Here is a 24,895-nt window from a genome sequence, read left to right on the forward strand (position 1 = left end):
TTTAACATCCTCCAGCGATAACTAGTGGAATCGAAGGAATGTTATCACCATAGGCTGAGACTATATTAACTGCTTTTTCCCCAAAGACAGAACAGATTTCCTTAATGAATACTTCTACTTTTTCTGCATTATTATTGATAATTCTACAATTTCCACATAGTAATGAACCAACACCATTGTCAGGATTCTTTTGTTCCTAATATATTTTAAAAGCTCTTTCTTATTGTCCTTAAATTCACAGGCTACAGATTTCTCTGCGCCCCTGTTGGCTTCCCTGATCAATTTTCTACAATTCTTAACTTCTCATTTGCATTAATTACTATCACCTTCATCTTTTTTCCCTTTTTCTTTTTTTTTTAAATCTAGTTTTCCATAGCTGCCTTCACTTCTATTCTAAACTAGGTTAGGTTTTTAACCAGTACAACCTTGTTCCTCAACTGTGGGAATGTAGCTTTTTCGGCATCTAGTAAGGGGTTCTAATTATCATTCACTAGATCTCTGCTCTTTACCTCCTCCTCACTCCACCCTAGACTCCCTCCTAATATTTCCTTTTGTATCCTCCTTCCACATAACTCTGAATCTTCTTCCATGTCATTCCTAGCATTTGAAACGATCATATTCTTATGCATTAAATTATTTTCCTCTCTAAATAAGAGAAAATAATTTTACATTTTAAGAGTCATTTGTCTCATTGATACAAAATAAACCATTCTATTTGTTTTGGTTGGTTGTTTTTTTAAACTCCTCTGAGCAGGGCGTGTATCCTCATTTGTGTTTTGCACAGCAGCAAGCAGAATGTCAATACTTAATGACTCCTTGGTTTCACTAAAAGAAAAGTTATGTTAAACAACCCTATGACAGTTTTGTACTCTTCCAAAAAGAAAAGGAGGACTTGTGGCACCTTAGAGACTAAACAATTTATCTGAGCATGAGCTTTCGTGAGCTACAGCTCACTTCATCCGATGAAGTGTGCTGTAGCTCACGAAAGCTCATGCTCAAATAAATTGGTTAGTCTCTAAGGTGCCACAAGTCCTCCTTTTCTTTTTGCGAATACAGACTAACACGGCTGTTACTCTGAAACCTGTACTCTTCCAAAATACTGTACATTTGATAGTCGATCAATTATCAGATGAGTACTGTACGAAGCAGCTTACCGGACAGAGAGTTGGCCAGGCTACCCCTCCGCAGTTTGCAGTCATCTTGACTTAGCTGACGATGGAGTTTAGTTTTCCCAGTAGATGAAATGATGTCAGGGTTACTGAGCTTTCTGCAGCGTAATGGAGTGGATTCAGTTACCATGTCCTAGGGGAGGGAAACACAAACAAAAGTCTGTAAGAACCAACTCAATAGGTTTCAGAAAACAGACAATTTGTCTAGAAACTAATCACAGAAATGTAGGGATCGAAGTGATCTACCTATCCCCCACAACTGAGGCAAGACCAAGTAAACCTAGGACCAACCTTGCAAGTGTTGGCTAAGATGTTCTGAAAAACCTCCAATGGTGAGGATTACACAATCTCTCTCGGTAACCTATTTATCTATTCTTATAGTTAGAAAACTTTTCCTAATATCTAATTTAAATCTCCCTTGCTGCAGATTAAGCAGATTTCTTTTTGTCCTGCCCTCATTGGAGATGGAGAGGTTACTTACCTTATACAAAAACAAAGAGGAGCACTTGTGGCACCTTAGAGACTAAAATTTATATGGGCATAAGCTTTTGTGGGCTAACACCCACTTCATCAGAAGCATGGAGTGGAAAATACAGTAGGTAGGTAGATAGGTATACACACACAGAACATGAAAAGATAGGGGTTGCCATACCAACTCTAATGAGACAAATCAATTAAGGTGGGCTATTATCAGCAGGAGAAAAAAAACTTTTCTAATGATAATCAGGATGGCCCATTTCAAACAGCTGACAAAAAGGTGTGAGTAACAGTAGGGGGAAAACTAGCATGAGGAAATAATGTCACACAAACTAAAAACTAAGTCCCACAATTTTGATCAATTTAAATCAAATCCACCCTGTGTATAATTTAGTGAATCTACTGTAAAACCCTACAAATTTGTCTCACAACAGATGCAAGACTGTGGAATTTACAGAAACAAGGTTCTTCAAATTTTCTTAAAGTAAGTTTTCATAGTTAGATCTGCTCCACCCTCTTCTCACTCTCACCACTTCCTCTGCAAGTACTGGGAACTCATTTCCTAAAACACATATGGCCATTTTCCTGCTACCTAGGAGCTGTAGAGTTATCTATAATCAACATTTTCACACTATCAGATTCTACTTAATATAGTCTCAAAAAAATACCTACCTGTTACCTAGAACCAGTGATACTCAGACTGAGGCTCACAAGTCAAAAATGGCTTTTTAATGTGTCTCCTGCGGCTCTTTGCAGCACATGATATTAAAACACTGATTAATTATTAACCAATCTACGTTATTAACCAATCAGGATGTGTTTACTATGGTATTAACCAATTGTAGTTGATAAAATAATAATACTTGGTCAGTCATTTTGCTGGGAGAATAATTTTTATACACACACACAAAATATTTCTTCCAGTCATACTATTTAAATATGAATATATTGTACTATAGTAAATCAAACAATGAATTCATACTACAGTGGCTCTTTTGAGTAATACCGATTGCTAATGTGGCTCCTGAACCACTGAGATCCAAGTATCACTGACCTAAATAGACAGTTATCTGATTATTTAACTTAGATCACTGATAAATACACAAATACATTTAGCATGTTTCTCATTCTGGATCAGGAAAGTATATAGAAGACCATACAAGAGAAAATAGCTTATTTTTCTGCAAAAAAGGGCCACATAGGTATCATTTTGCCTTTAAATAAATTCTTGTCAAGTAATCTTCACAGGTTTTGGGGTTTGTTTGCTTTTTGTGGTTTTTTTTTTTTTTTTTTTTTTTTTGTGGGGGGGGTACTGTATTAAGACAAAGCCTGAGTTACATTTTAGTAATGTTGTCAGTAGTTTGAAATTCTTTAAATACGACTAGCATGAATAAAATATATTTTTGTATAGATTTAGACATTTTTTTGCCCACGTAAGTACCCAGAAACAATAAAATAAAATATTTAATATATACCCTATCATCCTGCATATTTTCCCCCAGAACTGCAAGAAAACAAGGATACATCCACATGGAGTGGAAAAAGGAAGAAGATATCTGGAAACTGTAGAGATGAGGCAAAATTAATGATTAGGCATTAATGATAAAAATTAAAGATGAGGCAACAGAGAACCGTCTTAAGTAAGAGAACTATAAATATATATACACATTCACCAGGGATTGCTCCCATTATCCCATAAGGTCTTCTCCAAGGTCTTCTTGCTAATGCAAATGTTTTCTCCCCAAAAGTTCTGGCATAACATCTAAATAAAAAAAAAAAGTCCAGCTAAGGGCCATAAATAACCAGTAGCAAGTCTAAAGAATGTATCTGAAGAGACATTTTTACTGAATAGGTTCATGATATGTATAAAAATTGTTCTTGACTCATCCTTAACTTAAATTCTTCTAGTGACTACATATTTAACCTTTTTAGATCTTACATAATAAGCCCCCTGTTTGGGGAAATTGGGTTTCCCATCCCAACAGGAAAATTAAGATTGCTCCCTATTATCGGTTAAACCAAGACAGGTTCAGAACATTTTTCAGGTATACTTTTCATTAATGCATAAGCATTGAAACTTGCTCTAAACAGGGCCGGCTCCAGGCACCAGCAAACCAAGCAGGTGCCTGGGGCGGCAAATGTAAAGGGGCGGTAGGATGTCGGGCTCTGGGGTAGCGATCCGCCCTCAGCAGCAGCAGCAAAAATGCTGGAGCCGGCCCTGCCTCTACAGATTATGCAGCTATTGAAATATTCTACAGAAAAAGACCCCTATTCATGCATGCTAGATTTGCAGACATTTAAAAAAATAATTTACATTTGTCTGTGTTTATTTCAATCAAGAATTTGAGTATATGATTATAAACATTTCATAATGCAACATTCAGAGACAATGTGCTATTAACTTTTACAATACTAACCTGCATTCTACCCAATTTAAAATATCACTGAGATCTATGTACACATTGTGTCAGTCAAACTCCCATGACAGACAGGGTTGATTTGTAAACAATAGAACAAGCTTTCAGAAGACTGTCAGTATAGTAATTTTGTTCAGCTGTGATTCAAGAATCACAAAAGTGATATTAGGCATCTAAAAAGTTCTTCAATGAATCAAAGCAGGAATAGCAAAATTTTAATGCAGAATTCTATAATAAGAGGATTCAATAATAAGATAGCCAGAAAGCTTAATTTGCCCCAGATTGGGATGTGTTAACTATATACAGAGAATGGAAAGATCTGCTATAGTCTCTCAGAATAATTAGAGGGGAACACCTCTGTGCAGTGAGGCAAGAAATACTCAAGCCCTTTTAAATAGATCCCATCAGCCAACCACAGACTTGTAGAAGTCAGTCCAATACAGAGCACACATTGGCAAAGAAAGGAAATGGATGTCAAGAACATTCAAGGAACCAACTCCCACTTCTTTTACTGCCTGGTGTTCTGTAGGATTATAGGAATATGCCTAAGTGTCTGCTCCAACAGAAGATGTCTGGATACCTTATGAATGTTTAACAGACTTCTACGCTCTTTAAGAACCACGTCAAGTTGAAGAGAAACAGATTACAACTCAAAACAGTGATTTCATCCCTAATGGGACCACCAATCACAGAACTGAAAATGAACTTTTTTTAAAATGTTTAAATATATGGATCAGAAGCTCAGCTGCTGTAAATCGTGGCAAATCCAATGGAGCCATGCTGATTTATACCAGCTATCAGTCCCAGTATCTCTTAATCAGAGGGGAAAAAAGAAATAAAGAGTAGATAAGTAATTTTTGTATGCCACTTGTGTAAGTTCTAGGAACCAGGAGAAAAGTATCCCAGAGAGCCAAGAGCAAAAGAACCTTATATATGAAAAGCACAAATTTAATCTTCCAATCACAGATCTTTGTCTCAAGTCAAAATCATATACACACTCTTAGCGAAAACTATGGGAGGTAGCTATTATATTAAACCTTGTATATATTTTAAAACTCAAAGTCAGTTAACTGCTTACAGATGGTGTGAAGAAACAAGGCTTGAAAAGAAGATATGAGATTGAATCAACACCACCAATCGGTTGACAAAATTAATTTTTTCCTTTGTATATACTCTTCCCCTCCCCCACTTCCACCATATATTCCTCATCCCTTCACTACATTAATATTCTAAGTAGGTGTACAATACAGTTTGAGATGGCTGCAACATTCATTCTTGACCAGTTAAAAATACAAACAGCAGTTATGCAGTCTTCCATTTTATATATTACCCTGTCTGCTAAAAATATGAAAAGTTTAAAAGATACCTTATACAAAACACCTTCATTGGAAGCCATATATGTAAATCTTGCAAAGCAAAACCTCTGCAAAAATAATATCTTTGAACTTCCACTAAACCACATCACAGATCATAGAATATCAGGGTTGGAAGGGATCTCAGGAGGTCATCTAGTCCAAACCCCTGCTCAAAGCAGGACCAATCCCCAAATAAATCATCACACCCAGGGATTTGTCAAGCCTGACCTTAAAAACTTCTAAGGAAGGAGATTCCACCACCTCCCTAGGTAACGCATTCCAGTGTTTCACCACCCTCCTAGTGAAAAAGTTTTTCCTAATATCCAACCTAAACCTCCCCCACTGCAACTTGAGACCATTACTCCTCATTCGGTCATCTCCTACCACTGAGAACAGTCTAGAGCCATCCTCTTTGGAACCCCCTTCCAGGTAGTTGAAAGCAGCTATCAAATCCCCCCTCATTCTTCTCTTCCGCAGACTAAACAATCCCAGTTCCCTCAGCCTCTCCTCGTAAGTCATGTGTTCCAGTCCCCTAATCATTTTTGTTGCCCTCCGCTGGACATTTTCCAATTTTTCCACATCCTTCTTGTAGTGTGCTATGTATGTGGTGAACCCTGACGTCATTTGCTGGGCAAAGTTGAAAGCAGTTATATTTATGATCATAGAGATTATCAAACCCTCATTTATCTTCCATATACTTCTTTTTTGTACTTCCTCTCCAGTTGCTGCAGATTTTCAAGATCTGTGTATTTAGACTTACTAAAAGACAACCATCCAAAACTCCAAGCACATATGTTTTTATACAAATACACTCTAACAAATAAGACAATATGCAAAAGCTAAAATTTCCATTTACAAATTTTTAAACCAGACTTCTCATCTTGCCAGATTCATTCAGTGATGCCCATAACTTAGATGTTCATTATATCAAAATACCTTCCATGATGGTTATGCTCTAACAAAGACAAGAATGTGGCATCGCTAAAGGAGTCAGGCAAGCAAAGAAAACTGATCATAAAAGAACGCTGCTGTTTTTAAAAAAAAACTTAATAGTTTACATAGAGGTGAAAGGAAATTATATAATTTGATATGAGAAGTGAAGAGATTGATACTGTATCTTCTATATGGTAAAAAGAAAAGGAGTACTTGTGGCACCTTAGAGACTAACCAATTTATTTGAGCATAAGCTTTCGTGAGCTACAGCTCACTTCATCGGATGCATCGAAAGCTCATGCTCAAATAAACTGGTTAGTCTCTAAGGTGCCACAAGTACTCCTTTTCTTTTTGCGAATACAGACTAACATGGCTGTTACTCTGAAACCTTCTATATGGTAGGTTTACTAAAGTGTAATGTTTTTAAAAATGTTTAATGTTTTTAAAATTAGTTGGTAAACATTTAAAATTGCAACAGTATTTTTAATTTGCCAAGTATTTTTATTCTAGTTACAAACAGTAAATTCCCCTATTACATCCAACAGGAATGAATAAAACAGAGTAAAATGCAGGTCTTAATTTATACCAATATAAATTCTAATGAATGCCTAAATGGAGTCAAACCACTTAAGAGTATAATTGGTAATGCAATTTCTTTTATAATATAAACTTCCTTACATACTCCTCTTAACTGAAGTATAAAACAACCAATGACAATTTAAGTAATCCAATTTACATAGGCAAACAACAATTTTAGTTACATACCAAGCTATAGGAGCTATAAGAATTTCCATATTTAATTATACATCAAGTAGACATTATAAAGAGCAAACCCAGGGTCATGTTTCAACAACTGAAAGTTGGAACACACTGTCCTGACTGAGCAGAGATTTAAATCTCAGTCCAAAATAACCTAGGCAGTTATAGATCCAAGGCACGTGAATAATACAATGCATAAAAATGCATAGCTATTTTGGTTTGAATAAAATAATAATTGACTCAGGAGTGATGCAGAGTTCAATCTTCTTTAAAAAGTGAGCTTCTCAAAGAAACTTCCTAAGTATTGTTAAGTTTGGAGCATTGTGATATAGTCTCAAAATAATAATTTCTGGAGGTCCATTTTGGAATTTAGTCCATAAAAATATCTTCAAGACTAAAAAGGGGCAAGAGGAAAGAAATCCATGCCCAGCTGCTGTTCCATTGCTTCTCTCAAATGATGCTGCCTACAAAAAAAGAAAAAGGTGATTGATGAACCAAACTTAGGTGTGGGGGAAGTAGATGTGTTAATAAGGCTTTTCCATCTTGACTTTCAATAATTTACTGATGGGCAGCAGACCATTAGGATATACTAATCAATTTTATAAAATAAAAATTTAATTTTATAAAATAAGATTCCTCTGTGCAGGATGGACTGTAAAATCATAACAGTGTGTGACCCCAATTTAACAATACTAAATTGTTGTCCAGCACATATTGGTACTATAAACGGTAGCTAAATTAATCTTAGCTCAGTTCAGGTGACAGTAAAAGTAGCCAAAGCAAGCTCCACAGGTTGAGCATACACAGGAGTCTTTCAGTCCATAGTGGTAGGCATTGGACAAAATGAGTAAGTGGACAGTTCAAATATGCTTTTACCAATAAAATAGACAGAGAAGAACATGGGAACATTGGTAGGATGAAAACTTTTAGGAAAAAGTGGCCTGTGAAGATCTAGGCTGTGATTTGTTTCATCAGCCTGATGACAAGAAAGCAGAATTGATTTTTATCTGGTTTGGTGGAAGTGAGTAAGAAAAAACAATGAGGAGTCCTTGTGGCACCTTAGAGACTAACATATTTATTTGGGCATAGCTTTCGGGGGCTAGAACCCAGCAGAAAAAAAGAGCATGCACCTTCCAACTCAGAATTCCAATTATTTGACAGCCAGTTTTTGTCAACATAAACCATCTGGAAACCACACACTTCCCATCCCAAGCCAGACAAGATTGTCAATACATGGCAAGAATTTTAAAGCCACACTTATGAAGTCTTCCTGAGGTTAATTAAAGACTAGTGAATTCTCTGACACCTGGTCTACACTACAATGTTACGTCAACATAAGGCAACTTATGTCGACCTAACTTTAAGTGTCTACACGAAAATGTTGCTCCCGCCAATTTAAATTGCCCGCTACGCTGACTTAACTCCACCTCCGTGAGAGGCATAGCGCTTAGGTCGAAGTAGTTAGGTCAACACAGTGTCAATGTAGACACTGCGTTACTTACGTCGACTTTAGTGGCCTCCAGGAGGTGTCCCACAATGCCCTACCCTGACCATGGTGGTCACCATTTTGAACTCTGCTTCCCAGCAGCCAAATACAGTGGTATATACCCCCTTCCCTCTAAATCCCCACAAATTTTTGAAATTCCATTTCTTGTTTGATCAGCATGGAGAGCTCACCTAGCAACTTCCCAGCTGACCATGCTGACTACAGGCTGCAGCCTGGATTACACAGGAGGTGATGGATCTCCTGGGTCTACGGAGAGAAGAGGTTGTGCAGCCACAGCATCAATCCAGCTGTAGAAACATCAATATCTATGAGCAGATTGCTCGGGCATGGGGGAGAAGGGCTACAAGAGGGACCCACAGCAGTGCCACGTGAAAGCCAAGGAGCAGCAGCAGGTGTACCAGTTGCTCTAGTGCAGAGCTGTAGACATGCCACTTTTACAAAGAGCTGCATGCCATCCTCAGCAGAGACCCCACCACACTACCCCCAAGAGCCCCATAGATACTTCGGAGAAGCCAGAGTCACAGACTGCCAGAGTGAACAATGAGGAGGTGGTGTTGGATAAGGAAGAGGATGAAGACAACTATGGGGGACAGGTGACCGGGGGATCCAGTGGCACAGTGAGCCAGGAATTGTTTTTGACTCCACAGCAGCCGAGCCAGTCCCTACACTGCAGCATGGGTGAGCATGATGCCAGGGAAGAAACCTCCAGTAAGTATGCTGTTTGCTTTGATGTTGCAGGGACACATCTGTTCATTTACTTTTTTAATCATGCTAGAAGAAGTAGTGAAATAACAACTAGAGGTAGAGTTGCTATCTGCTTCTCACTCCCCTGTAAACTTAGGCATAGGGGGTCCTGCAGAACAGTTTGTCTATACAGAGATGTAACATGAATCCTCCATTGCAATCCTGAGGAAACTTTCTTCTTCCTCTTTCCTGGAGGTAGTCTGCAATCCTCTGCTGAAGGTTTCTGGGGAGGGTTGCCTTATTTCTTCCACTGCGGTAAGACACCTTCACATGTCACTCAGCAATTACTTCAGCAGGCACCATTGCAGCACACAGGCTAGCAGCATACTGACCCGGTCTGCAGCTGGACGGATGCAGGAGCTGTTCTTTTCAGCCTCCATTACCCTCAAGACTGAGCCAGTATTCAATTCAATTGCCCTATCCACATATGCTACCCCCCTTACTATTCCAACTCACCCCCCTCCCCTGGGCCATATTCACCATGGCTGGGACTGCTGCCATGCTCGATGAATCCCAAGAAGAAGTGAGAACGTAGCTGTTAGGATATAGATATTCAGGCCTGTCTGTAAAGGCCTATACTCTAAGACTTTAGGTGTATTCTTATCACTTAGCTAGTTATAGAGGTATAAAAGAAAGAATCAAAATCACTGTCTGCCGGTGTAAGGTCCTTCTCTTACTGTGACAGTCTGAGGCCCTGTACTTAGGCTAAGATCTTTGGCTAAGCAGCAGAGGCAGCGATAAGCGAACGGTCAGATCCTCACATTCCAAACTAGTCACATTGAAATAAGGTGCTATTGGGCTGTTAGGTATACAATCCTGTCCTGATAATGCCTATCGCCTCCGGAGAAAGGGAAGTGCCTAGAAGATGTAAAAGGAAACTTAGTTTGATAGCATCCTGTCTGGCAAGAACACACTTATCAATAGCTGGGATATGAAATCCTCATTTCTTTGTTGTTCTATCACTGTAGTCCCCATTTCCCTATTGTTTGTCTGTATAATCTCGGTCTGGTTCTGTGATTGTTTCTATCTGCTGTATAATTAATTTGGCTGTGTGTAAACTAATTAAGGTGGTGGGATATAATTGGTTAAATAATCATGTTACAGTATGTTAGGATTGGTTAGTTAAATTTCAGGAAAATGATTGGTTAAGGTATAGCTAAGCAGAACTCAAGTTTTACTATATAGTCTGCAGTCAATCAGGAAGTGTGGGCGGGGGAAATTGGAATCATGTTTTGCTAAGGGCAGGAATGGGAACAGGACACAGGTAAGGCTCTGTGGTGTCAGAGCTGGGAAGGGGGACACTAAGGAAGGAAACTGGAATCATGCTTGCTGGAAGTTCACCCCAATAAACATCGAATTGTTTGCACCTTTGGACTTCCGGGTATTGTTGCTCTCTGTTCATGCGAGAAGGAACAGGGAAGTAAGTGGGTGAAGGAATAAGCCCCCTAACAGTAGCGTTTGTAACTTGTGTGGATCAAGGGGTGAGAGTTCAGTATATCAAGTTTCCATTTATCTTGTGAATACACTCACAACAGTACCTCTATGCATTGTATCTTTTGTAGCTGGAAATGTGGCCTTCAGGGTCTCTCCATCCACACCAATCAAGCGGTTCAGACAGATTAGGAGGAGAAGGAAGAGGACATGGGATGACATGTTCCAAAAGATCCTGCAAGCCTCTGGTGCTTTGGATATTAAGCACAGGACTTGGGGAATTGCTGTGGCAGACATAATGAACAGAGAAGAACAAAGCACAGGAAAAGGATGGAGACGGGCAGAAGGAGATACTAGCACTTCTCAAGAGGCAAACAGACATGCTCGAGACTTGTCAACCTTCAGGTTTAACAGACCCATGCTTGCCTCCCTCTGCAGCCCATAGAGAACTGCATTCTGGAACCTCCCTACACACACACACACACACACACCACGTGGCATCCAAGGATGCTACACTTCCCCTACCACTCCACCCCATGCGAAAGCACAGGCAATCATAGCCGCACATACACCAACCATGTCTCTCACAGATCACTGTATGCGTTTATGAAACGGAAATGACCGTTCTTTCCCCTTGATTCTTTGCCCTGTATTTATAAAGTTTCATTCAGTTATAAATATGTCTGTTTGCATGCGTTTGGAATAAAAGTCCATTTATGGAAACTTAAGTCATTTTATTAGTTCACAACATATGTTGGCTGGGCTAATATCATTCACATAAAAAAGCAATAGGTGCATTTGCAATGTTATATGACGACACATACAGCACTCATTACAAGGTTCATATCGGGGTGCAAAAAAAATTAAATTTAAAAAACCACAATGCCAGGCAGCACACACTACAGCTACACATATTACTGTGGCTCACTATTAAAATGGTCTCTCAAAGCCTCCAGGAGCCATATAGCTCCTCACTGAGCTCTTCTTATAGCCCTGGTATCGGGCTGCTCAAAATCAGCAGAGCAGTCATTCCACCTCAACCCTCCAACCTGGCAGAATCTTTTCTCCCTTTGCTTCACAAATATTCTGAAGCACACAGCAGGCAGCTTTAACCATTAGGGTTCCCCCCCCCCCCCCCGCCACTGAGATCTAATCTCAACAGCACCAGTGGCCTTTCAAACGGCCAAAGGCACATTCAGCTGACATTCTGCACCTGCTGAGCATAGTTGAAAGTGTTCTTTGCTGCTGTCTAGGTGACCAATGTATGGTTTCATGAACTACGGGAGTAACGGGTAGGGTGGGTCTCCTAAGATCACCCCCAATGGTAATCCTCTCGTCTGGAAAGAAAGTCACTTCTTGCAGCTTTCTGAACAGGCCTGTACTCTTAAAGATGCATGCATCATGCACGTTCCCTGACCATCCCAAGCTGATGTCGGTAAAACGACCTTGGTGATCCACCAGCACTTGCAATATCATAGAAAAGTAGCCCTTTCTGTTGATATATTCTGTGGCAAGGTGGTCTGGTGCCAAAATAGGGATATGCATGCCATCTATTAGATTGCCCCACTGAAGTTTGGGAACCTCATTGCTGCAGAAGCATGCACTATGTCCTGCACATTGCCCAGAGTCAAAGTCCTTCTTAGAAAGATGCAACTAATGGCCCTGCACACTTGAATCATAGTAACTCCTATGGTGGATTTCTCAACTCCAAACTGAATCCCAACTGATTGGTAGCAATTTGGTGTGGAAAGCTTCCACACAGCCATCACCACTTACTTTTCCACTATCAGTGCAGCTCTCATTTTGGTGTCACTGCGTTGGAGGGCTGGGGCAAACAGTGCACACATATCCAGCAATGTGGCCTTGCACATTCGAAAGTTCTGAAGCCACTGCTCATCATCCCATACCTGTATAATGATTCAATCCAATCAGTCAGTGCTTGTTTCTCAGGCCCAGAACCAGCGCTCCATCATCTGTAGCTGCTAGGTGAATGCCAGCAACAACCTGGAGTTGTTTCTTTCTATGTCCCACAGCAAGCTAGCCTCCAAGTAATCATCATGTTTCCTGCAGCTCCTCTGATAGTTTTGCAAAGACTTCAGGATCGGGCACACTGTGCTCACAATGCTCATCACAACAGTGCAGAGCTGTGCAGGATCCATGCTTCTCACACAGATGGCACACATGCAGGTTTGCAGGGCTTTTGAGAAATGGCGCAAAACATTATGGAATGCAGATGAAATTATGGGATGGAGAAAACTGCAACAAGGGACATTAAACTAAGTTTCCAGTAACCCCTGCGTGACTCTTTGCCCCCATGAGACTTTGCAAATCCTTCTCAAAACAGTGTGCTAGATGGTGGCAAGCTGCACAGTGGGATAGCAACCCACAGTGCACTGCTCTCTGCATCATGTAAGTGCTGCAAGTGAGGACACACACCACCAACACAAGAAGCGTAGTGTGGACATGCAAAAGGGATTTAATTACTGCAGCGGCTATACGTTGACCTAACTAAGGTTGACTTAATTTTGTAGTGTAGACTTTGCCCTGAAGTTTACCAGAAGAGCTACCAGTAATTTAGTAAGTTCTTTCTTTGCATTTATAACCAGATCGTAATGATACAGTTACAAGTGAAACTGGCAAACACCACTGCAACTAAAATGAAAAGGACAAACTAGAAACATGGCAGCTGGCAGCCTCTGGAAATCTGACAAGCTTTCCTTGGCAGAAGTCACCAAAATATCAGAATTGTCAGTAAATTACAAATAAACCTAACTACAAAAGAGCAACTACTCAACCCTCTTAGCAGGACTTATACTGCAAAAGGACAAAATTTCCATAGTCTGGCACAAAATTTCAAATCACTGAGGAATCTGCATACTTGAGTTCCATCCCAAAGAAAGGACACTTCAGACATTTCAGGGATAAATAGTATATTACTTGCCCTTTGCCTGACTACACAAATGAAATTCCCAACTGTCAGATTTCTTAAGGTCAGTAGAAACAAACCCAAATCAGAAGGCCTCAGAAGAAATGCCTGATACACTATCTCCACGATTCTGGAAAAGGAGTTCCCAATCTGCAGTAGAAATCAAGGGGTAGGCCACCACACAAATCCAGGGGTGGGAGCCAAGAGAAACCTACATATCTCTGACAGGCGGCACACAGTGTGCTGAACAATGGGGCTGACTTTCAGGTATACACTCGCCACTCTGACTTTGTACAGCTCTGAATAAAATCCATCTGAGACAATAAAACATGCTAACCGATACCCATCCCAAATAAATCATCGTGTCTAAATATGCATGAATGTCACATTTTGCCATAACTTTCCCTTCTGAACAGTTTATATCAGTTACATAGTGCATCCACAATGTTATTAAAAAAAGAGCTAATAATTTTCTCCTGTATTTTTTCCAAACTTCTAGCACTGGCCATAACATTTGGTGTAGGTTTTGATAACTGAATTAATTTTTAAAAGCATTCTTCCCCTGATTAAAATCCAATTTTAGTCACACAATTTATTAGAGAGTATTCCAATTTGGTAGATTTTATTTCAGAGACAAACTGAAGTGTTTGTTTAAATAAATATTTAAAAGCCCACTTCTGTGATCAAAAATTTTATTGTGATGGCTTTTCAGTGGTTTATATAAAATAAGTTGGAGTCTCAGTCCAGCTCACATCACAAAAGTCATCTGCACAATTGGTACCTTTGCTGGCACTCTCAGCAAAGAGGTAAAGGATGGAATGAGCAAAGAGATGACTTTCCTTTACCGCAGTCCCTCCACAGCAAGGTTGAGACCCACTGTCAAAAGGATGTCCATGCTCTATGGTATCTGGTAAGTTTGGCTCATCTGGTAACTTTCACCTGCATAGCAAATTTTCCCCGTTTTAAAATAAAAAGGTGGCAATAGTAGAAAAATTGAGGAATCTGGTCAATTGTGCTTAGATTTCAAGGTAAAAAACACTTTATTAATACCCAGTAATAAGAAAAATGAAGTCAAGATGTTCTGAAAAACTACTGATGTTCCCTTTGTAATTGTCAAAGTGAAATAATTCATCAACAAACAGCAATGCATTTCTCTTTATTACACATTACTCTGCCATCAGGACAGCGTTCAACTGTGTATTAAAGAGTTTAGCATTTCACTTGCCTTTGTTACTCTAGATGATGCTCCTGCTTAAAAGTCTATTTGAAGATTAGAGTTTACTGACCACAGATCTATTTTGACCAGGTGTATGTTACAGAATTGAACAATAAACTGAAAGAAGATTGTATTTTCCAAGAGGAGTAGTGGGAGCAAACCACCTGATTAGTTTTAAGATGGCGCTTGATAAATTTGTGAAAGGGATTATATGACATGGTTGCCTTCAACAGCAGAGGACTGGACTTCACCCAGGAGGCCCATTTCCAGCCTTGTGTCCTGTGTTCCTATAAGCATTGTGAAGCTTAAATATTTCTCAAGTAAGCCAACATCATGCACACTAATGAGTTATAGAAATGTAAATTAACAGGCTTTAATGTGTCATCATGCAAACAATATTCTGTTAACTGTAGGAGAGACAGACTTAATATTGTAATGGAAATATATTCAATAGGAATAATTAATTTACATAGCTTTATATCAGTATATATGTTCTCCACAAACAAAATACTCCAAAAGTTGCTTCAGGGGAACACCTTGCCTATAACCAATTAAGTTTCCAGGTAAGGTATCCTTTTAATCCTTATACCGCTACACTGACCAACCATTTTCACTAACCGACACCAAATCAAATACCTCTCCAGCACATACAGTAACATTCCTAAATTCAGCACACACACACTATATTCATCAGCAAAAACAGACCTGCTCAACATCTTTGCACCAGTGAACTGTGTCATGTGTACATCAGAAAACTAATGGCAAGTGCTTGCATTGCTATGCAAGAAAGTAAGTTGGAGAGGGAAAAAAATAAAGCTCATATGTGTCTAATATCACTACATAATATTTTTTCTATACCTAACGTAAAAGTCAGCACATCAGTCTGACCTGATGAGTTCACTGGCTCGCTGTTGCTCATCAGCAAAACAGATGCAGCTTTACCCAACTTTTATAATAGAGGAGTTTTATCCAAGGATGAAAATCATGGCCTCAGTTCAACAAGGTACCTACACACATCTAAATTTAAGCATATGAGTCCCATTCCAGTCTTCTCTTCCTATTATGCTCTGCAAATGTTTTAAAGTTAAATTCACTGGCAGAAGTTAGTACAAAGAGAAAAGGGAAATCTCAAGATATCCCTTCCTGTATGTCTGAAGCAGAATAGGTTTAAAAGGAGAAAATAAAGTCCCTAATTTAACTGAATGAAGAGATGGCAACTTTGTTTAACTGTTTAAATTACTGAAGGACAATCTGTTCTGACCTCTGTCCTAAAAAGTTGGAAATCAATTCTTGAGTCCAAAAGAAGATAGTCTGAAGGACTGCCGAGCCATATTAGGACACAGTCTGTCAGTACAAGAGTTTTCATCCTTGATAAAGGTGAAAAAGTTCAGACTAAAATATTCCTAGAAATCTCTTCACTGGATTCTCCAAATAATTTAGATTCACTGTATTAATATATTTATTCTTTTTCTGAAGATGTTCGGTGCACCTAATCCATCTGTTAAATAAATATATTTTGGGATTTATGGGGGCCATAACTAAGGAGCAGACATCACTTATAAGAACCAAGGAAACTTTCCACTTCATTTCATCTGAAGTAGTCCATTCCACATATCATTATTTATGTTTATTTGTGACTGGACTTTCAAGCAGTATCAAGAGTAAAATACTCTAGGCAAGACAAATCTCTTAACAGAGCTCAAGTGTCTAACAAACTTGCTTGGATTAAGGCTTCTTTAGCTTAGATGTTTCACTTAGGACTCTTTCCTGATGACCAAGAAATGAAAAATTTGAGGAAAAGCTCTAACTGACTTGGCAGCAAGGACAAGAGCTGCTGCAAAGGAAAGAGGGCAATAATCCTACAAACTGCAATTAGACTCCAGCATCCTAATGAGCAGGAATACTAGTTTTCCCATAATAAAAAACCAAATTCTCCATTTAAAAAAAAAAAAAAAAAAAAAACACATTTTCCTGCAATTAAAATGAAAAACTGAACTTTAGTTTCCCTAGCCACAATATATATAGAATCATAGAAACACAGAACTGGAAGGGACCTCGAGAGGTCATCTACTCCAGTCTCCTGCACTCAAGGCAGGACTAAGTATTGTCTAGACCATCTGACAGGTATTTGTCCAACCAGCTCTTAAAAACCCCCAATGATGGAGATTCCACAACCTCCCTGGGCAATTTATTCCAGTGCTTAACCATCCTGACAGTTAGGAAGTTTTTCCTAACATACAACCTAAACTGCCCTTGCTGCAATTTAAGCCCACTGCTTCTTGTCCTAGCCTCAGAAGTTAATTTTTCTCCCTCCTCCTTGTAAGAACCTTTTATGTACTTGAAATCTGTTATGTCCCCTCTCAGACTTCTCTTCTCCAGACTGAACAAACCCAATTTTTTCAATCTTCCCTCAGGGATCATGTTTTCTAGACCTTCAATCATTATTGTTGCTTTTCTCCAATTTGTCCACATCTTTCCTGGAATGTGGTGTCCAGAACTAGCCACAATACTCCAGTTGAGGCCTAATCAGCACAGAGTAGAGCAGAATAATTACTTCTCATGTCTTGCTTACGATACTCCTGCTAATACATCCAAGAATTATGTTTGCTTTTTTTGCAACAGTGTTACATTGTTGACTCATATTTAGCTTGTGATCCACTATGACCCCCAGGTCCCTTTCTGCAGTACTCCTTCCTAGGCAATCATTTCCCATTTTGTATATGTGCAACTGATTGTTCCTTCCTAAGTGGAGTACTTTGCATTTGTCCTTATTCAATTTCATCCTATTTATTTCAGACCATTTCTCCAGTTTGTCCAGATCATTTTGAATTTTAATCTTATCCGCCAAAGCACTTGCAACCCCCTCCCATCTTGGAATCATCCGCAAACTTTATAAGCGTACTCTTTATGCCAATATCTAAATCACTGATGAAGATATTGAACAGAACCAGACCCAGAACCAATCCCTGCAGGACCCCACTCATTATGCCTTCCCAGCATGACTGTGAACCACTGATAACTACTTTCTGGGAACGATTTTCCAACCAATTATGCACCCACCTTATAGTAACTCCATCTAGGTTGCATTTCCCTAGTTTCTTTATGAGAAGGTCATGCGAGACAGTATCAAGAGCCTTACTAAAGTCAAGATATACCACATCTACCACTTCCCGCTATCACTAGAGGGGGAATTGAATAGGTATCAATTGAACACAATATTTTATTGATATACAGTGGATTCCCACCTATCTGATCTAACTGGGACCGGGGCCAGATCAGATAATCAAAAATTCAGATAATCCAGAGAGATTCAGCCCCAGTTCGGTTAATACAGAGAGTGAATAATCGAGGCTTGGATAAACAGGGTTTTACTGTATGTGGTTTTTATTTTTTCACAAAATATAAAATCTAAAGAGTTTCTGTAAAAACACAAATTCCACGTTTTTCTGGAGCAAACGGATTTCTGGGATCCCTGCTAATGAGATTCTATCATCTCAGGAGTCCGAGGATTTAGGGACCTGATTAGAAAAATCTTCATTTTCTATCATTACTGAATTTGCTGTTGAACCAGACGACAACCATGCTAAAAGGAGAAACAACTTCTGTCAACACAGACTGAAATCATGGGAAACTAGAAGAGATGGGCAGGAGAGCACTAGCATTTGAGAACCTTCCATCATTTTAAAATTGCTGTGTCCTCCGATAGGCCCTTGTTTAGTGATCTATTAGCTATACCATGTTTTGAGGCACTCTTCTCCCTTGGTTCTGACCTTTTACTTTTAGTCAAGATGGTCAGGGACACAACCCCATACTCAGGGAACCTCTAAGTCTCTGACTACCAGAACCCAGCAGTAGATGACAGGGATGGATCACTCCTCCTGAAGCTCTGGTAGGAACCACAGTCAGAGAAAGGATACTGGGCAAGATGGACCACGGTCTCACCCAGCATATCAGCTCTTATGTTCTCATCACTGCCATTAAAATTGTCCATTGAGAACTGGGCAAGAGCAATAAAGTGACAGAGTATGTTCTCTGATGCCTAAAGAGGAACGTGGGAGAAAAATTCAAGCTTAACTCTTTGCACAAATTCCAGCTATTTTGGTGGTTGGTTGGCAGCATGGGTTTGACCATTTTGCTGTGTTCCTAAGAAAAGCCAGTGACAAGTGTGTTGAAATGATGGGGTACACTAGGCCTCAATGGTGCACATACTCTGAGGGAGCCAAGAAGGAGAATAGATTTGGCAGACAGGAGCCTCAGGCTGTCCTAAAATATGGCCAACAGGTTCCAAATACTCAAAAATGCAATTCCTCTGGAGGGTGTATTTTATTTGATTGAAGTTTGAAACATGTTAAATTGAGGGCATAGTACTAAGACCATTCAGTAGCAAAAAGTGCAAATAAAAATCAGGATCTTTAGGATCCCCATCTTGAGCTTTCTCACTAGGTTTTCCAACTGTTTCTGCATTTTTAATAGGGCTGTCAATTAATTGCAGTTAACACCAGTGATTAACTGAAAACAAAATTAACATGTTAATTTTTTTAACAGGTTAATTGCAGACCTCTGGGCAGGGAGGAAGGCATCAGCTGCAGAGGGACCTGACAATGTCCAGTCATTCACAGTAACCCAAGCCACCACCAGAAAGCGGGAAGAGAAAAGAAGAGGACAGAGGAAGAAGTGGCTCTCATCCTGGCTCTGGCAGAGAGGTAGGGATCCACACACACACACACACATTCACACGCACTCTCCCACACAGTGCCCCATTGCTCTCAGCCAGCCCCTCACTCCAGGGACTGACCCCTTCTTCCCCGCGCCATGCTCCATTGCCCCCAGCCAGCCACTTGCTCCCAGGACCAACCGCCGCCCCCCATGCACCATTGCCTCCAACTGGCCACTCACTCCGAAGACCGACCCTCTCACTCCCAAGCCATGCCCCATGGGTCCCAAAAGCGACTGGCCAGCTGGGGGCAAACCCCTCTCTCCCACACCGTGCCCATTGTTCCCTGCTGGCCCCTCGCCCCCAGGACGAGTGCGCGCGCGTGCACACACACACACACACACACCCACCCATGCCCCATTGCCCCCAGCCGGCCCCTCACTTGTATGAGGTGAACTGAAAAACAATCTATTTTTACAGTGCAAATATCTGCAATCAAAAAGAAATATAAGTGAACACTATACACTTTTGTATTCTGTATTGTAATTGAAATCAGTGTATTTTAAAATGTAGAAAACATCCAAAAATATTTAAATAAAAAGTATTGTTATTAACAGTGCAATTAAAACTGATTAATCGCAATTAATTTTTTTAATCGCTTGACAGCCCTAATTTCAGGTTAAGGTTCTAATCAAAGCGGAAGGGGAAAGAAGAGACTGCATCAAAAGTCTTGTGAACATGACACAAAAAAAACAGCACAAAGTGTCCAAGGCATAGCTTTTGTGTGGCACTGGCTTGTTTCTGGGATGGTAGAGGAATGAGGAGTACTTTGAAAGATCCTGGACCCATCCGCCTTTTAAAGCCTGGAGAGGGACTACACAGGATCTAATCTGGGAGCCTCTATAAGTCTTCAGAGTAGCAGCCGTGTTAGTCTGTATTCACAAAAAGAAAAGGAGTACTTGTGTATCTGATGCATCCTATGAAGTGAGCTGTAGCTCACGAAAGCTTATGCTCAAATAAATTTGTTAGTCTCTAAGGTGCCACAAGTCCTCCTTTTCTGTAAGTCTTGCGGGGTAGCAAGTCAAAGACACAGATGCATAAAAAAAGAAGTGTGATTGGTGCTGAGCCCACCCAGGACACTCAGGGCAGAAGCAGCATAACTCGACAAAGTAAAGTGAACTAACACATGCTGAAAGAGAAAAAAAAGCAACCAAGTAACTCCAAATAACTACTACCCTCAGAGGCTTCTGGCAGTAGAAAGAGTCTGGGGGCTATATAAGCCAGAACCAGCTCATTCCAGAAGAGAAGGGTCAACACAAGGAAGACTGGAGGCTGAAGGTATGCCAGGAGTTGCAGGGGACAGCTCCAGAAAGGTCCAGGAGACACCATCACCTTGGGGAAAGGTTCTGAGTTTGGGGAGAGTTGGGCACAGACTGGGGCCTACCTCCCTAGGAAACTGGACTTGCCTGAGAGATAAGAGAATTTATGGGGAAAACAGGACTAAAAGGTTTGCGTGTAAATTATAATAAGGTGTAAATAATAAACTAAATACTGGTACTCCCCTTTTATAAATACTCCTACAGTCTCTCTGGTACCCTTTCTTCACCCCCTCTTTCTGTGGAGCTCAGGTCATCCTGGCTCACCAGTCAATGGTTTAGTGACATTTGGGGCTTACCTGGAGAGTTAATTCACCTTAGTGATCATCTGCCAAACTCCCAGGGGCTGGGGAGAATCCACTGGTTCACACTGCCCAAGCTCAAAAGCATACTTCTATGGAAGTCGGGGGGAGGGGGAAGCCAAGAGCCTGGCTTACAGAATTGTTGAACAGTCAATTTTTCTTCCTAAATACTCAATTCAGCCCCAAATAAAGTTTTGCCTTTGGTTTCCACTTTGGGATTTTTTATTTATTTATTTTTATTCGGGGGCGGGGGGGGGGGGATTACCACCCACCATAACAGTCACAACAGGGGCAATGAATACATGCTAAGGAAATAGCCATTATTGTTAAAAGCATAACCAGCCCTTCTTTCCTGTCTCAGAGAATCCCTCTACCTACCAGAATGATACTAAGAGAGGATGGGAAGCACTTTGAAAGAGATGAGAGCTCAGAGACGAGTTTCTCTGCCTTCCCATGCTGAAGCGGAACACTGGGGTTCCAAATAACTGCACTATTCAAATAGGCCAGTACAGGGGTGGGGGAAGTTATTTGGCAGTCAAAAAAAATACAATATCTTGATAGCTATCTTTGCACATAGGAACAACATGGAAAAACCCCTCAAATATCTTGACTTGACTAAGCAGCAGGTAGTTTAAATCTGAGAAAGTTTGGAAGTGAGCTTCAAATGGCATGAAGCACTCATCTAAAACCTGAACTATTTGTGACAACTGCTGAAGTCATGTTAGAACTGAAGAAGAAGTGACAATAAAAATGACAAGATTTTAAGGTTATTTATCTCGTGAACTACCTGGCATAGAAACACTTTGGTGGACCAGTAAAAGTGCTCTCAAGAACAGAAGACCAAAGGATTAACAAAATGAATTAAGCTTCAGTGGGGTAGCCGTGTTAGCCTGGAACTGTAAAAGCAGCAGAAAGTCCTGTGGCACCATACAGACTAACAGACGTACTGGAGCATGAGCTTTCGTGGGTGAATGCCCACTTCATCCAACGAAGTGGGTATGAATTAATGAAGAAAATGAATTAGTTCTTCTAGTTTTATTTCCTGCTTGTTTTTATGAATTTCCTAGTTGTCTTCTTTGTGGGTCTCATTTAAATGCTTTTTTTATCCTTATCTGTACTTGCCCATAGATATAATAAATAGTTAACTTAGTTTTTTATTTTTCTTGTGGACTTTCATTGTAGTCTCTCAGCTGTACCTTTCATAATCTAGAAAGTTTTGCAAACTTGCTTGATGACCCCCATCTAGGGTTTATTTCAATGTTTTTCAAAGCAATGTCTATCATCCAGTAAGATGTGGACAATTTATCTTTGTCAGAAGTTCCCAACAGATATGACCAGTTATAGCTCTTAAAGTCTAGATTTTTCAGCTGTCCAGAGAAATTGAAGCCAACTCAATTTTGCCCCACTGCTCCATTATTCCAGCTAAAACATACAAAGTATCCCAATTGTCAAAGAACTTTCTCCACAAATCCACTAGAAACCAGAGATAAATTCAGCAGGAATTTTGGAGGGCATATCTTTGTTAAATTTATTTTTTCCTACTGAAATCCAGCCAATTGAGTGAAATCAATAAAAACACTGTACTGAAGGGAGAAACTGCATTCATAGTACATTAATGGGTTTGGAATGGGAATTAAGTTTTTCAATGAATGGTGCCAATGAGATGGAATATTAGGGACAAAACTGCTCTACCAAATAATATTAGGAAAGCGTCCATTTTATTTAGGTTTCAGAGTAACAGCCGTGTTAGTCTGTATTCGTAAAAAGAAAAGGAGTACTTGTGGCACCTTAGAGACTAACCAGTTTATTTGAGCATGAGCTTTCGTGAGCTACAGCTCACTTCATCGGATGCATAGCATATCGTGGAAACTGCAGAAGACATTATATACACACAGAGACCATGAAACAAAACTTCCTCCCACCCCACTCCCCCGCTGGCAACAGCTTATCTAAAGTGATCATCAAGTAGAGCCATTTCCAGCACAAATCCAGGTTTTCTCACCCTTCCCCCCCCCCCCCCCCCCGCCCCCCCCACACACACACACACAAACTCACTCTCCTGCTGGCAACAGCCCATCCCCCTTTGAAACCCCTCTTTATAATGCGCATGATAATCAAGGTGGGTCACCTCCAGCACTAATCCAGGTTTTCTCACCCCCCCCACACACACCACCCTCCAAAAACCACACACACAAACGCATTCTCCTGCTGGCAACAGCTCATCTTACAATGTGCACAGCAATAATCCAAGTTTAACCAGAACGTCTTTGGGGGGGTTTTGCAGGAAAAAAACAAGGGGAGACAGGCTACCTTGCATAATGACTTAGCCACTCCCAGTCTCTATTCAAGCCCAAATTAATAGTATCCAATTTGCAAATGAATTCCAATTCAGCGGTTTCTCGCTGGAGTCTGGATTTGAAGTTTTTTTGCTTTAAGATAGCGACCCTCATGTCTGTGATTGCGTGACCAGAGAGATTGAAGTGTTCTCCGACTGGTTTATGAATGTTATAATTCTTGACATCTGATTTGTGTCCATTTATTCTTTTACGTAGAGACTGTCCAGTTTGACCAATGTACATGGCAGAGGGGCATTGCTGGCACATGATGGCATATATCACATTGGTGGATGTGCAGGTGAACGAGCCTCTGATAGTGTGGCTGATGTTGTTAGGCCCTGTGATGGTGTCCCCTGAATAGATATGTGGGCACAGTTGGCAACGGGCTTTGTTGCAAGGATAGGTTCCTGGGCTAGTGGTTCTGTTGTGTGGTATGTGGTTGTTGGTGAGTATTCGCTTCAGGTTGGGGGGCTGTCTGTAGGCAAGGACTGGCCTTTCTCCCAAGATTTGTGAGAGTGTTGCACGGCTGAGGTTATGGGGCAAGTGATGCTGCTTTTCCACAATTTCAGCCCGTGCACGTCGGCGGAAGCACTCTATGTAGAAGTCCAGTCTGCTGTTTCGACCTTCAGGAGGAGTCCACCTAGAATCCTTCTTTTTGTAATGTTGGTAGGCAGGCCTCTGTGGATCATTATGTTGTTCAGAGGTATTTTGGAAATATTCCTGGAGTCGGAGACGTCGAAAATAGGATTCTAGGTCACCACAGAACTGTATCATGTTCGAGGGGGTGGAGGGGCAGAAGGAGAGACCCCGAGATAGCCCAGCAGAAGCAGCTGTCCTGAGAGTATAGTTGGATAGATTAACAATATTGCTGGGTGGGTTGAGGGAACCATTGCTGTGGCCCCTTGTAGCCTGTAGTATTTTATTTAGTTCAGTTATAAAGGAAGCTTTTAAGTATTTGTGCAATATACTTCAACGAAAACATACTGCTAGAGTCTTCTGATGAAAAATGCAACAAACTAGGGGAACTAACACCTACCGATGAAAAGAACAGAGAGTTCTATTTGAATCACTAATTTATGCCAGCCCAAAAAGTCACAATGGAGGTACACCTTAGTTGATACCAATTTACACAGGGTAAAGGTGCACCTACAACTAGTGACAAGAGGCACCAAATATAAATGAAAATAACTTTTTTTTCAAGATACAGGAGGATAACATTGTATAAACCTGATTTTTTAATAAATGATTTTAGGATTTAATTAGTTCAAAAAACCCATTCAAGTCAAGCAAAGT

The 24,895-nt window shown here is 40.3% G+C and overlaps 1 protein-coding gene and 1 long non-coding RNA gene across 4 annotated transcripts in view; both read right to left on the reverse strand.

Annotated features, from left to right (window-relative positions):
• The window catches only part of MAST2 (microtubule associated serine/threonine kinase 2), a 372,012-nt gene that overhangs the window by 339,469 nt on the left and 7,648 nt on the right, over nt 1–24,895 (reverse strand). For 2 of the 3 annotated variants that reach the window (XM_037907057.2, XM_037907059.2), the window contains exon 2: nt 1,155–1,302. In XM_037907057.2, coding sequence (XP_037762985.1) covers nt 1,155–1,302 — 148 coding nt within the window. Of the gene's footprint in view, nt 1–1,154; nt 1,303–3,121; nt 3,210–3,319; nt 3,409–24,895 lie in introns of all 3 variants that reach the window. The other variant, XM_043521549.1, reaches the window with a different exon arrangement.
• On the reverse strand, nt 6,832–16,983 carry LOC119566940. The gene is made up of 2 exons (XR_005226535.2): nt 12,569–16,983; nt 6,832–7,574 (listed from the first exon to the last, which is right to left on the reverse strand). It is a non-coding gene; the product is annotated as an uncharacterized LOC119566940 (long non-coding RNA).

This window comes from Chelonia mydas, chromosome 8 (genome assembly GCF_015237465.2).
Source record: "Chelonia mydas isolate rCheMyd1 chromosome 8, rCheMyd1.pri.v2, whole genome shotgun sequence".
NCBI classification, from domain to species: Eukaryota; Metazoa; Chordata; order Testudines; family Cheloniidae; genus Chelonia; species Chelonia mydas.